Source organism: Hypoxylon trugodes (assembly GCF_022578975.1).
Source record: "Hypoxylon trugodes strain CBS 135444 unplaced genomic scaffold F4822scaffold_8, whole genome shotgun sequence".
NCBI classification, from domain to species: domain Eukaryota; kingdom Fungi; phylum Ascomycota; class Sordariomycetes; order Xylariales; family Hypoxylaceae; genus Hypoxylon; species Hypoxylon trugodes.
In genome coordinates this window covers 1,233,184-1,247,865 of record NW_026250023.1, presented here as the reverse complement: position 1 = coordinate 1,247,865, position 14,682 = coordinate 1,233,184, and the positions used below count along the sequence as shown (strand labels likewise).

The following is a 14,682-nucleotide window of genomic DNA, read 5'->3' as shown; positions in this document are numbered from 1 at the left end:
GAATACGGCGTATCTGCGATTGGATCCTATCCCCGCCGATCTTGCCCCTACCCATCAGCCCTACGCCTAGCTATACCTTTCCGCTCCCGCTTGGCAAGGTAGCTCGCAATTCCCACTACCATCATAATGCAGACTTGGCAAAGAGGCTGTAACCAGTTCGCTAACCTGAATTCGGATGAAATATTCGAGTTTCGTGGCTCAAGATTGGTGTTCGAGAAAACGGGATGGAATATGACGTATAATGATTGACATGAAAGGGCTTGTCAGGCATACTAGGACGACTGAGCCTTGATAACCTTATGAAATATTCGGGCAACGATTATCATTACATTCCTATAATAATTTTAAAGTTAAAGTTAATCAGAAACATAAGAAACAATACGGTCGCATATGTACGGCGTATAGCAATACGCGGAAATTTTCCGCAGGGCATCGAATTCCTTGTCTTCCGCTCTGATTGTGGTAGAATTAATTGGGGCGTCAATATTTATTTATAGGTAATTTCGTCAATATTTTGCTTTCTCCCTCTCTTATTTTCCTTTTTCTTATTCGTATCCTTTTTTTTTTTTTTTTTTTTTTTTTCGAGAAAAAAAAAAAGGAGTTGTTACTTCGCCTGAGAAACAACCCCAACCCATTCATTCTCTAGGGTGGTATTGATGTCTTATACTACGATACTCAAATTATTTTCTAGGGGTCCGAATTAAACCTGATTGAATTAGGCGTGTCTCAGATGTTGTGCATTGTGGATAAACATGACCCCCATCTCAGCTATCAAGCGAATCGTACATCACCAAATCACGAAACCAACGTCGAAGAACCAATCTGTTTAATCAATCATAAAATTGCAGTATCAATTGTTTTTAACAGCCAAGTAATTAAGCCCAGCACTATCAGGTCTTTCAATCAATCAAATCATTTCAAATCAAAGCTAAACAGTCCATGCCCTGCTCATTCCCATATCGCTCCCGTACCTAGGTATGTATGCCCATCCAACGTAGGTAATTGATATCATGAGAAAGCATGGAAAACATCGGCTATTGTACGCCGGCCAAAAATCAACATCATCAATTGGATGAAGAAACGTTATAAAGCAAAAAAAAAAAAAAAACAAGTCTATCATAACACACTTCCTTTCGTCAGGTAGGTTTCAAGTAGGTGGATACAAGTGGATGGGTAGGGTAGGTAGATAAATAAAACAATTGCCGTAATTGGTGATAAAGTTCCGATAAACTCGCTCGTTAAATCAAGGGGTCATAATTTCATCAATCTTCCTCGATGCTACTATTGTAACCACTAGGAGCACCGCCGGCAGTAGCTGCGGAACTTCCTGTAGTCATCCTAGATATTTCGGAGGCTCCCCCGCGACGGCCCCGTCGAAGCTCACTTACATCGGGAAGCTCATCGACGTTTTCGGGAGATATGCTGCCGCTGGCATCGTAGGGATGACCATCGTCGGAATGTTCGTCTTCTTCATCATTTCCAGACAAATCAACATCCGAGCTTGGATCGTCCTCAACAATAGCTCGCCGGCTCATCAAGCTCTCCGAAGAGTCGTCATCCGGGGTCTCATCGTCATCCTCGAGGTCCGAATCGCCAGCGGTGAAATAGAAGGTAGGTGGAGGTAGAGGTACAGGAGGTAGTCGACGAATCCTCCCCGCTAGGTATTCGATCTGAATTGGATGTGCGCTAATATCGGTAATCTGACTCGGTACTGGCGACCGAGTTGACATGGAAGCTAACTTCTGAATAATAGAGTCGGTAGTGATTCTAGAGTCTGTGGTCTCTTGACTTGGGTGGTCGATAAGCTTCGGTCGCGTTGTCGGGATTTCTTCATTGTCGTCATCATCGTCATCTTCGTCATCTTCAGAGCCACTGTTGTCATTATAAGGTACACACTTCGGCCGCCTTGTTGACACAACAAAGACGAAGTGATCTTCGGGATATACGCCTCCAAGGCCGCTTGCTTCGAGGTTCAATAAAGAAGTGTGTTGATTGCTATTTGACCAGGAGAAGTCGGCGTCTATGTCATCGTCCGTCTCACCGGAAGTCAAATCTGGAGGATCGACGTCGGCATCATCTTCATCGAGATCCATTCGCGAATTACGGGCATCGTGGGATTCCCTAGTGCTGCTCAGGGGTCTGAAAGGGAGTGACGATCCTGACGTAGAGCGGCTGAATTGGGGGCGGGTATTGCCGAGGCTGATGGGGCCCTGACCCCCCTGGTTACCCGATGAGGTCATATCGTACGTGGCGGGAGAGATTTCCCCCTCGCCAAAATCTCCCGAAAGGTCCGTGCAGAAGGGTGCCCCGCTGTAATAGATGATTGCACCGTCGCGACGGCGCTTACGCTGTGACACCCCCGATACACCACTTTGACCCCAACGGGAATTCATCCCCAAATTGCTCTCTTCTGGCGGGCCGTATGACGAACCCGTTTCGTCCCCGCCTGACGGCTGTTCGTCGGATGATGATGTTTGGTGGTGCACAAACAAAGGTTTGTAGTGGAAATTCTCGGATGAATTCGAGTCCTGCACGCCGAGACCAAATTTCGAAGGCTTGTGCGCTATGACATCATTTCCAGACGCCTGCGTTTTTTGTTTTTTCCTCTGCTCCTGATCGTTCGATCCGTCCGTGTCGTCACTTGATTGGTTGCGCTGCGAGTAGCTACCGCTGTCGCTGCTAAACTTAGTACCTTCGACCCCACCGCGCCAACGGATCTTGCGTCCATCTGGCGACAGCTGGAATTTCATGCTTCTCTCTGACACCGCGTTGCGAATGAAGGCCGGCGTCACATTGAGTATATGCAGCTGTGCCAAATTGCACAGCAGATTGAGATACACCCAACCTTCCGCATCTGGCGACACATCCCTTGCAGAGAACTGTTTCTGAGATTCCGGTGCGACCAGTCCCAGATGACGTATATAGTCCATGTTCTCTGATGGTACCTGTCTGCGGTCAGGGTCCAAGTCGCGTGGCCTTGTTGGACGCTGTTCGGGCGGTGGCATTGCTGTTTGTTGCGGTGAAGTATTGTTGCCATTTCCACCCGCCCCCACGTGTCCGCTACCACTACCACTGCCACCCCCATTACCGTGGTCCCTTGAATCTGTCTGATCGCCATTCGAATGGGAATTCGACTGCGAGTGTGAATTCGATGCAGATCCATTGTCGCGTGAGCTACTATCTTTGCGTCTTAAATTTCGCGGTCGGATTTGAGCCTCTCGAATCTCATTGGTAGGTACAGTTTTCTCGTCCGTGTTCTCCATTTGAACATCCTCGACGATAGGCTCGGGGACTAGAGGTAATGGAATGTGCTCAACTGGATCACCCATTTTACCTGTGAATAGATGCTCAAGCCTCTTGACTACGAGTTTCTTCTTATCCTTCTCTGTCATAACTGTAGGGCGTGGCCATAGACCCTCGGGAATATCTCGTAAATAGTTCTCAATTTTCTGCTCAGACCGTTGGCGCGCAGCTTTAGCTTGACCAGGTAGCGACGGTACAGAGGAGCTTGGGCCTGTCGACATGGATGCATATGCCGAGTCGACCGGCCTTGAGTTGGATCCCGATGATGAGGATGCATGTTTAGACGAGTGAATATTCTTGGCCTTACTAGAGGTCTTCTTTCGGCTTGAAGAGCCGCCGGGGCTTGAGCTGTCTAGACTCGTCGTGAAATCTCGAAGAGTTGCTTCCAACTCTCGCTTCCTCCTGCTAGACAGACCGTGAACCTTGACTTCAAACAATTTCTCTTTGCGCATGGAGTCGGGTCCCATCTGTTTATACTTCCTTAATTCTTCTTTTAGACGTTTGTTCTCGACGGTCAAGTCGTCGATTACGGATCTGAATTCATCGTTGGAGGAATCTAACCCGACGCGAACACCTGGAACGCGGCTCTGTATAAATTCGTATGCTGGGCTTTGCGACGATATTCCGTATTTCGCTGCTACCTCTTCATTAGACGATTCCGTCTCTTTTTGGTAGAAGGGTGGATCGAGGTCCATTGCCCTCATATCCGTGTTGTCCATCGCATTTTTGTTAGATGCCTCGAACCAGTTCTTCGCACTCTGACCAGTTTCGTTACTTTCCCCCGACGAGTTCCTCCGGGCCGCAGAGTGACCCCCTGGAGGGGAAACACCTCTTGCCCTTCCTAAGCTTATTGATTTCTGGGCCGCTGTTCGTCTCGGGTTCTTGAATGTGATCGGGGGTGGTGGGGGCTCGGAGGCCGCTGGCGCATTTTTCGGGTCCGGCATGATGGTCGCATCGACTGCTAGATACCCCCTTTACCCTTCGTTTACTGGTAAATAAAATACGGAAAACCAAATTTCTCAATTAAATCATATGAACGTGTGGGAAAGGCCCAACAATAACAACATAATCAGTTGTCAACGGAAAGATAAGACTATTATAAATCACCCAATCAGTTAGCAGCGGCAACGTAGAAAAAAAATAATAGGAGAAGATTTAACAGAATTGGTGGCGTCTGGTAAAAAAAGCAGTTGAAAAATTGGGTGTAGTATTATTATTATTAGGTAGGTAGACAGGTAGGTTAGGTAGCTAAAGGAGGGTGGGCAGCGCTGTACGTTTTTGGCCGCTCACGGAGACGCAGGCTGCGCGCATATTATTACAGCAGGTAGATGTGGTGGTGAGTGACATGAATGGGTCGATAAGTACCAGCTATAGTAGGGAAAGGTACAGCTCAGAATGCGATAGAAGCCTCTGCGAGATGTCATTGAGATGCAGGCATACCATAACCGAAAGGGGGTTGGACTGTGTGAAAAGTGAATAATGTAACGTCATACCTGCGGTAAAAGTTGTGCCCTGAGTTGGCGAAGCCGGGCTGGGTTCGTATTGGTATTGGCGTGTAAGTATTGGCGGAGGTTTAGTGATTTTTGGTATATTGTCGAACAGGATCGGGTGGATTGGCCACCCGGGTAGACCTTGTAGACCTTGTAGACCTGGGTAGATCGAAAGAGGGAACAAACAGTATAGCTCCTGTTTGTACAGTATGTAGGGGTTGGGGGGTGTCGACAGGATTGTACAGATTGTATGGTTGAGATGGGATGTGAGTATGTACGTATGGTGGTATTTTATGTATGTAGTATGTAGGTATGTATGCGCAGGGTAGGTTGAGGTGTGGTGGTAGAGCTCCGACAAGTAATATTGGTAAAAGGTGATAATGATAAAAATAGGGAGATCCCTAGATTGGTCGATAGGTAGGGTAATAGGGTATGTAAGTAGGGATCAGACCGATCGTGGGAAGATGGTGGTGGTAGTAATGATGGTAGCAGTGGTGGTGGTGCTGCTGCGACTACTGCTGGTGATGCTAAGGAGGTGGAGTGTGAGTAGTAGTAGCATTTACCGAACAGTTTTTCAAATGAAAAAAAAAAAAAAAAAAAAAAAATGAGTTAAAAAGTGTAAATGGCCTCAAATGTGATAGTTGATCAAAAAACGGTATAATGGGTTTATTAGCAATTGAAAATAATTAAAGACGGTAGACCCTCACTTTTTGCTTCCTTGGTCGTTAAGGAAAGAAATAAAAAGGTACGGCACGGAAACAATATGTATGAGGAAAATACCAAACCGCATCGAGATTCAATACGAAAGTCGACGGAGGCGACTAGGGCTCAAGGAAATTCCCCCTTGAACCCTTTCGCCGCCGGTTCGATTTCCTTTCTCAGATTTGGTAAGTGATTTGACAGTTCTCACCCGATGCACTTGAACTTGTACGGACCTGGGGATCGAGCGTAACGACCTCGCATCGCACAATTTACTCTGCAGAACCCTACACGTACCATGTACCTATGTCGATCTAGGGGTCCTCTGCTTATTTGGGTACCGGGGGGGCTAGACCAGCTCTTGACCAGCCCCGACCAGTTTGGTGTTCAGTCGATTCCTACTGGGGGGGCGTGAAGGCGTGAGAGTAGAAGAAATGCTGACCAATTGTGGGTGAAAAGATGGAGAGGGGGGTGAATTGAGAACCCGATTTGTGGATAAGGGAACAAACTTGGCACCCCCCAAGGTTCGAAGCCAAAAGGCCAAAGTTAGGTACATACATATGTACGTACTTATATGTATGGGTGCATGTACGGTAGGTGCGGTAGGTACACTCCAACAACTAAACAGCCAGTTAAGCCCCGAATTCTAGTGGTTAATAGGTAATAGGCGAGCGGCATACAGCGATGGATATAGTGGACCCAGGCCTAAGAGAAGAAGAAAAAAAAAAGCGCAATGCATCTGGAAAGTAACTTCCTACCTTGCAACGTTAGCTGAGCAGTCGTACGATTGGTGACCAAAAAAGGGTAAGCGTATATACTCTACCTAACCCACCCTGGAGGTGCGGTGCTGCCGATCTGAGATTTGCAGGGTCATCGCGATGAGAGCTGATGATTGGGTGGGTCGGTGGAATCCCGACAAAGAACCGGCCTTCTCGTCTAATTGGCCCATTTATTCTTCCCATATACTTACATGTAGGTACCCATTATTATAGGTATATATGTATATATGTAGACTATACGTAACATGTCTGCGTGTATATTATCCGTCATCTTACCTCTAATCTTCGACCTCTTTCCATTTCACGTATGCGATCACCGTGATGGTGTTAAGGTGTCAGGGCCCCCATCAGGTGATTCTACTAATATCATACATCTGCTACCGACCATTACCATACCTACCGACCTCCCAGAACTTATGCTAAAGGTGTGCGGGTGTTCTGGTTGTTCCCCCGACTGACCACCTTGACCACCTAGTCATAGTTAGCATTGTTCCGAGAGATCGCTCAGGCAAAGGGGGAAACACCCCTAGTCAAGATCTAACAGACACTGTCAGAAGGCCACGTCTTCGTATCTCCAAACCAAAGGAAATCGAAACTATGAAGTAACTTCTGGAATGGTTATCTCGATTCAGCAAGTTGCTGTTGTTTTTCGGCTTAGGGCCTTTTTCCTATTTTGTCATGACGTTGCTTTCCGGTTGCGTGTTAGTATCGTGATAGTTGCACTGACCACCTAACATAACATCTGGAATTCGGTATTTGTTTTTACTAGTATATGCCGAGTGGATTTACGCTCGATCTCAGATTTCGAGAATTCATTGAATGTTCATAGCATTTTCGTTGCTATCATGTGTTTATTATTATTCTCTTTTCCTTGGGATGTCTTAGTCGGCTTGGCGAGGATTGTCCCTAAGCCGGGGTCTCTGCATTGTCACGATATTAAACTAGCAGACCCACCGGTGGTGACACCAAAAATCCCATTTTCAGCCGTGGGAAATTGGAAAATACCATTCCAACTTTCCCTTTTTTTTGACCCTATTCACAACCGGGACGGCGTCTTGATCGTCAGGGACGAATATTCCTCCGTCTTTAGCCAACTTTGCCACCCACGCGAGATACACATGGATGGCCACATCGTTCAATATACTAAGTAGTAATTGAGTGGGGCTCAAAATTACAGGGATCATCAACTATTTCGAATGTACACATGTACAAGTTATAGTGGTTTTCTAAGGCACCGACACAAACCCTCATGCCATGCATGACCTATAAACTAGACACTACGTCATAATCTTTACTCAATAGAAATAGCCGGATTTGGTACATCCACCTACGTATTCTCCGACCTTCTTCCCTTTTTGTCTTAACTAAGTATAACCAACCAATCAGGACTCAGATATAGATACACACACATACTGTTTACCTTTCCAGGTAGGTACACGAAATTGATGTTAGGAATGATTATTGATGAGGACTATCATATGATCTTTCAACTCTTTTTGAGATGAGCGAATGGGTTTACATAATGTTTAGAGGTTTGCTGGGATTGTCAGATCTTAAAGTGCCTCATCCTTCCTCCCTTCCAAGTGCAGTTCCCCTCATTCCAAACCTGCTAACTAAATAGCGACTAACTCACACGGCCTCCTCGGCGCATATGACGATGTCGCTATTTAGCTATTGACTAAGACAATACTACCTACCTAACTGGGTAGGCAAGCAATATCGTGTTTTTCCCCAACTAATCCATCTAAGCTTCCGGTTTCACTTCTTAGCAGCAGCAGCCTCCTCCGCCACCTTAACCAACTTCGGTATCCACTCGCTCGTATACAAACTATCCGCAAACTCCAAAATATCATCAATACAACTCCCATCCTCACTAACCGTGAAGATCCATATATACTCATTCTCATACAGGCCCGCAGTTGTCTCGGCGCGCGACTTCAAGTGCATCGCGACCTTCCGAGAGACGTCATCAATTAACGGCTCCTCTCCTTCGACAAGCCCTATGTGAAATGTGCGAACGATCGGTCGCATCAAATTCACGAAATTCACCCAGTCGGTGTTGGTCTGGGGAGGCGTTTTCAGCGTAGCGGGGCACTCGCGATGGAGACATGAGGGGCTGCGGTGCCGCACGACTGATTCTGGTGTGAATTCGTTGAAGGCTTCTAGGAAGACGTCGGTCGCCTTGAGAAGCTGTTCGCGAGTGAGTGGCGACATGTTTTTTCTGGAGCTTTCGGTGGTGAGTTTTTTGTTTGCGACGGTATATGCTCCCTTGATTCTGGGTTTTTGTTGCTCTCCGTCATTATATGATACTAGATTGGCATCATCCTAGTTTATATATCCCCTTTTCTCCTCACCGATCTTATTCCGCTTGAGGTCTATACCCACTTCGCATTGTTCTGAGCCGCTCCTTTGCTTTAGGTAGTCAAACGAAAGGTTGGTGTTAGCTGCACGAATCCCTAGTTGCAGTGCGATACTACGTCGACATCAATTTAATTGGTTATATCGTGAATCTCCTTAGAATCAAGCGGATTAGCGAGCTAATCTTGCCGATTAAAATTACTTCAAGTTCGCAAAGTTGGCACGCAGATAGCCCAGAGCTGCTATAATATGTCTCGATGAACCACTACTTTATTACCATTCCTGCCCCAACATTCATTGTATATTAGGTACCCAAGCAGGTTTACCTTGGTTAAGGATAAGAGGGTAACATCAGGACTTGCTGCCCGGGATGAGAATAACTTTTCAGCTGAGTTACCTACCTAGGTAGGTAGAGTCGACCAGTAAAGCCCGAACGCCGTGTGTATTCTAACCTCGTTCCCATGCATCCTACCCAAGGATGTGTCAGTGTCGTTGTGTTAGCCAATATACCTAATCCCCCTACATCGTCATCAGAATTCAGAGTGGTTTGCCAATGCGAAAATTTCTCCATCGCTGAATTCCAGCTCTGCGGGTTCTTCCAAACACATCTGGGTAGCATCGGACTACGGCATAGTGTCACTTATACCAGATGGTTGCCCTTCAAAACGAAAAACCGACGGATCCGGGAACGTGTTTAGGAGCGCAGAGGTTGAATGCTGTGATGGAGAGGCCTGGTTATTCTGGTTCGCGGGGAGTGCGCTTTCGTCAGGCGGATTGAACCCGTAGTCAAGTCCTGTGGTGCTGTCCATAGCAACATATCCAGCACCCGAAGAATGAGGAATACTCAGGTTTGCGATACCCTCACTTGCCCCCCCGTGTAATACGCTTATACCCGCATTCACTTGCGACGAAAGACCGCCGTCAAAGTCGAGATCAAACTCGCGATTACTTGGATTAGGTAAGTCGAATTCATCGGAAGGCTCATCGTTGTTGCTTTTGTTATATTTATTAATAATTCTCGGTAACGCATCTTCGAATAGACGTCGCGAGAAAGCTATAATCTCATCATCGTGGAGCGCTAATTCGGGCGAAATATGTTCTCGCGCCTTCCGCTCTACAATATCGAGTCCTGTCGTCATCATGAAATCTTCCAATAAAAGGAGTTCACGAGATAGATCACTGTCCAGATATGGAGAAGCTGGGGGGGTTTCGTCGTCGAAGAGTGTTTTCCAGATTTCATACCATTGCTTCTGTTTTGAGAGGTCCTTATTGGATCGACGTTGAAGCAGATTTAGCCTTTCTGGGGATATCCCTATGATATTCATTTTGGGGCGCGAAGAGCACTGCCGATTTTGAACATGACTCTCAAAATTACACTGTTTGCGGAATGTCTCCCAGCACGTAGGGCAGTACAGTGACGGCGCGTGGTCGCGGCGGAAGTGCTGCTTTACCCTAGAAATATCTCTTAGGATATTTTTACAGTGGTATGTCGAAGGTTTCCATTTAGCAAACGGACAGGCCCAACAGACCCTTTCTTGCTCGAAGGGTTAGGACGATGCTTTTTGGTGGGGGGAAGATTATCTCCATCTTCTTGTCTTTTATCATTACAACGTTTCCCTTTAAGCTGGCTCGAATTATTAGAGCCCTTGTAACTCCCTTCTCCCTTTTGGCTACCTATGGGGTCTTGTGGATTCGATGTAGCGTTTCCCGGTTGCGCTGTCTCGGGATTTTCCTTGAACCGAGGAGAATAAGTATTGAAGTAGAAATCCAATAATTCGTCTAATATCAACGATGAAAAGGGTTGAAGAAGGGCTATAATATTTCTTTCATCCTCAAATTTACTTTGGGTTGCCGAGTCATATTCGGACCGAGAGTGGCTCTGAAGCAATGTCTCGGTTATTGATCCAATCCCTACATATGGTTCATCTCTCATTGCTTGGGGCGTAAAATGCCCAATCCCTTCCCGTGGTTCATCTCCCGTTGCTTGGGGCGCAAAATGCTTATTCGTGCTACCAGTCGGAGGAAGTGTATTTCTAATGGGGGTTTGTTCCTTCTCGCACCCGGATTTTCCTGGAGGAATGTTGAGAGCGAGCGAATTGTGTGTTTCCTTCTCCATCTTCGGGAAAGACATATCTAGAAGATAGGACCTGGGAGTAGATCTGGGGAGAATTAGAAGAGAAGGTATTAACGGTTTAAAAGGGCCCTAAACTATACAATGTCACCTAGACGTATCGCACATTTGTGTTAAGCAGCCTAGTGTTGAAATTTGGTACCTAGGTACATGTAAGATGGGGGATCCAATGGTACCTCATCTCCGCCCTTAAGCGAGTATAACCTCAAACTCAAACTCTCCCATCAAAAGCGCATACTCATCCCGAGTCTTCGGGCCACACGAACCACTCCCAAGTCCATGATGCACCCCATCAAGTCTCAACACCACATTCTCCGCCCTCTTCCTACGTAGCTCATAAGGATGTTTCGCAGCTTCCACATCAGCGGCACGGTAATGCGACGCATTAAAATCGAACGACTTCACCTTCTTCTCCGGAGCGTTTAAGTCCGCGAATGTAGCGGTAATGGACTCGCCTCCAGCGTCTGTGAATTTAACCCACCGCGTATCCGTCCGATTGCCGCTTTCTTGTGGGTATTCGTAGTCGGTCCAAAGTTCGGATACTTCCGCGACTTGGTATATACCCGTGCGCTGCGAGAGTTTCTTGTCCCGGTAGCTCTCGCCGGGACCGCGGCCGTACCAAGTCACTGCCGGCGGTGCGTCGCCGGCGCTTCGTCCAGCCCAACTACTCGGTAGCTCCATGGTGAGGCCTATGCGCGGCAGTGTGCGAGGTAAGTTCTGTCCCTTCGGAGTACCCTTCACGCGGATCGCAAGAGTACCCGATGCGTGGAATGTGTAAGTGAAGTCTAGGTCGATGGACCATGAGAGAACTGGTGGGGCAAACCGTTGCTGTACATGGATGACAAAAGTAGTCCCATCAGATTCAAGATTCCATGTGCAGCCGCGGGTATAAGACTTTGCGAGATGTAGCAATCGATTTTTCCAGTCACTTCCGTCTTGTGGCGCGTCATTATCTGTTGGGGCTCGGTAAGCGGTAAACTCGGGACTAGTGGCTAAGAATTCGGTGGAATTTTTCCTGAATGAGCGCAACTTGCCGTGAACCGGCGAGAATGTCCATGATGTGTTTGCGGAGTTAATGGCCAGAAGATTTGGGGACTCGATAATAGTCACTTTGTCCCTGGGCTCAGCTTGGGCTATGGGGGAGAGAGTAGGGTCATTTATGGAAATCTCTTCAAAGGCGACCTCGAACCCTGCAGGAAGAGATAGTGTTGCGGTACGTTGGCGGAAGGACAATTGTAGTATGCCCTCCCCAGTTAAATAATCGGGTGGGAGAGGAAGCGCCAGCTCGGTTGTTTGGCCTGGCCCCACCCCAGAAGGAATCTCAATGCCGCCGGCATGAGATGTTGGCTTGCCTCCATCTAGCACCACATAATTGCATTTTAGATGATTGAGGTTAATGAAGTCGTACCGATTGATGATAGTCGCGCTCCGCGATGTGTGCGAAATGACCTTGACTGGTTCGAGTCCCTTTTTATACTCAATCAATCCGGGTGTTGGTGTATGATCGGAATGCAGCACCCCATCCATGATAAAGTTGCTGTCATTTGGGACATCGCCAAAATCACCCCCATACGCATAAAATTCGTCGCCAGTTTCCTTGTCCTTCGTTAAAAGGCCATGGTTCGCCCATTCCCAAACAAAGCCACCCTGGAGCTTTGAATATTCGTAGAAGGCATCAATGTACTCCTTGATATTCCCTGGACCGTTGCCCATAGCATGAATAAACTCGCACAGAACTAGAGGCTTGGATTTGGAGTCGTCTTTTGCGAAGTTCACGATGATTTCGATCGGCGGATACATCATAGAATACATATCCATAGTTCCGGCGTGTATATCGGCCTCATAGTGGACCGGTCGACTATCATCGTATGATTTGATCCAATTATACATTGACTCGTGGTTCCGACCGAAGAAAGCTTCATTTCCTAAGGACCAGATGATGACAGAGGGGTGAAGTTGGTCGCGACGAACCAATTGCTTGGCACGGTCTACATAGGCTTCCTCCCAAACAGGATTGTCTGATGTCCATTTGGCTGCATCATTTCGAGTTAAGAGCTGTCGCTCGCGGAAAGGGAGAACTCGATCTGCAGGAGATAGCGCGGCGTCGCCTGTACGGGTCAGAAATGGGTAGGACAACATCGATTGCGAACGTTGAACTCACAAATAGACTCAAACCCATGACATTCAAGATCGGCTTCGTCCATAACCCAAAACTACGTAGAATCAGTACCCATAAACGCAAGAGCTGAGGTATCGTGAACACTTACGCCTAATTCATCAGCAAGGTCATATAGCCGAACATCGCTTGGCTGATGGCAAGTTCGGATAGCGTTGATGTTGTGGGTTTTCATGAGTAGTAGATCCTGTTTCATAAATTCAGAAGGAACGGCTCGTCCAAGCTTGGGGTGGTGCTCATGTCGATTGGCACCTTTCAGGACAATTCGTTGGCCATTGACCTTGATGAGTCCATCCTTCATCTCCACTTGTCGGAAGCCTATGCGATGAGCAACGTAGCTTGTATCATTCAACGAGACCATCAGATGATAGAGCGTAGGTGTTTCCGCCGTCCATTTCAGGGGATTTTCTACAGGGAGAGAAAAATCGACTTTCCCTTGAGATGCCTCGGATGCGTTCGTGGCAACGATTTCGCTTTTTGATGGGTCGTAGAGATTGACTCGAATTTTAGCTGGGCCAGTAGCATTTACTCGAATCTTGAGGTCGGCATTGACGTATTGAGCATCTAACTTCGTCTGCACGAATAAATCCTCAATACGCGAATCAGCTGGAAACCCAAGAAGATAAACATCCCGGTAGCTGTTGAGACTGATTAGCTTAATCCATGATGTCTGGTTGAGGAACCCACATTCCGCTCATCCTCCATTGGTCCTACGAAGTGAGGTGTTAGTAGAAAAGATTCAATTGCGATACGCTAAAGGGGTAGAATTTACCTGGTCCTCGATATATGTTCCGTCGCAATATTGATAAACCCGAATCGCGATGGTATTTTCAACTGTATCGTCTACAACTTCCGTAATGTCAAACTCGGACGGGTTCCGCGACCCCTGATGATATCCAATCTCCTTCCCATTCACCCATACGTGGAAAGCAGAATCTACGCCCTCGAATCTCAATCGAAGTTGACAACCTTTGAGCGCATCAGGAACTGTAAATTTTCTCACGTATGACCCTGTCTCGTTCTCCTCGAATGGGACATTAGGTGGGTCAACTGGGATCGGGAAATTGACGTTCGTATAGTGAGGCCCCTTTCCATATCCGTTCAGCTGCCACATATTCGGCACCGTCACGTCGTCCCATCCCTCTGTGTTAAAGGCCTTATCCTCGAAACCATCAGGCGCTTCGAATGGGTTTGCGGCGAGATTGAACTTCCAAGTTCCCGAGAGGCAGTAAGTGTTGGATTTATTGATATCATAGGTCAAGGCATCTCGAGGAGAGTTGTAAGTGTAGAAGTTGGTTCTTGGAGAAAGAGTGTTCCTATGAAGAACGCTAAGATTATTCCAATCCGGTTGAGCCGCCGGGTGAGCATTGGATGGAGACATGGTCAGTGTAGGTTGGCGACCAGATTGCATGTTCCACAACGTAGACTAGTGAAATCACCAATGATTGATTGTGAGGCTCTTTGTGTGAGGTTGGTTTAGCACGAGAAAAATAGGGATACCTATAGCTTCCGTGTGGCCCTTAACGTACTAACTAGCTTGGGGAATTTGTGATGAGGGGAAACTAGGCGGACAACCGGGAAGAGATCCGTCGCTTAACACTCGTGCCTATGAAAGTTGTCGGACTATGGGGCGAACAACTCAGCCACCGTTCCCTCAATTAGGTACCTATAGAATGGGCTTCGTTGCAGTTAGTTAAAGGGTTAACAAATGAGTGGTGTTGATCTAATGTCACCCCTATTCAAAAA

At 47.1% G+C, this 14,682-nt stretch overlaps 4 protein-coding genes across 4 annotated transcripts; all 4 read right to left on the bottom strand.

Moving 5' to 3' along the window:
- Positions 1–1,093: 1,093 nt before the first annotated feature.
- Positions 1,094–4,398, bottom strand: F4822DRAFT_413299 (frequency clock protein). The gene has a single exon (XM_051459034.1). It carries the CDS (start codon positions 4,245–4,247, stop codon positions 1,263–1,265), a length of 2,985 nt encoding a protein of 994 aa, XP_051311292.1. The 5' UTR covers positions 4,248–4,398; the 3' UTR covers positions 1,094–1,262.
- Positions 4,399–7,742: 3,344 nt separating this feature from the next.
- F4822DRAFT_346057 (uncharacterized protein) lies at positions 7,743–8,872 on the bottom strand. Its single transcript, XM_051455884.1, has one exon. The coding sequence runs from the start codon at positions 8,483–8,485 to the stop codon at positions 8,030–8,032; it is 456 nt and encodes a 151-aa protein (XP_051311291.1). The 5' UTR covers positions 8,486–8,872; the 3' UTR covers positions 7,743–8,029.
- A 287-nt stretch (positions 8,873–9,159) lies between these two features.
- On the bottom strand, positions 9,160–10,745 carry F4822DRAFT_432369 (uncharacterized protein; the record flags this gene model as incomplete). The annotated part of the gene is made up of 3 exons (XM_051461636.1): positions 9,160–9,252; positions 9,304–10,081; positions 10,159–10,745. The coding sequence occupies 3 exons, from the start codon at positions 10,743–10,745 to the stop codon at positions 9,160–9,162; spliced, it is 1,458 nt and encodes a 485-aa protein (XP_051311290.1).
- A 137-nt stretch (positions 10,746–10,882) lies between these two features.
- Positions 10,883–14,595, bottom strand: F4822DRAFT_346125 (glycoside hydrolase family 2 protein). Its single transcript, XM_051455885.1, has 5 exons — positions 13,709–14,595; positions 13,624–13,646; positions 13,028–13,574; positions 12,922–12,973; positions 10,883–12,868 (listed from the first exon to the last, which is right to left on the bottom strand). The coding sequence occupies exons 1-5, from the start codon at positions 14,345–14,347 to the stop codon at positions 10,950–10,952; spliced, it is 3,180 nt and encodes a 1,059-aa protein (XP_051311289.1). The 5' UTR covers positions 14,348–14,595; the 3' UTR covers positions 10,883–10,949.
- Between the last annotated feature and the right edge of the window lie 87 nt (positions 14,596–14,682).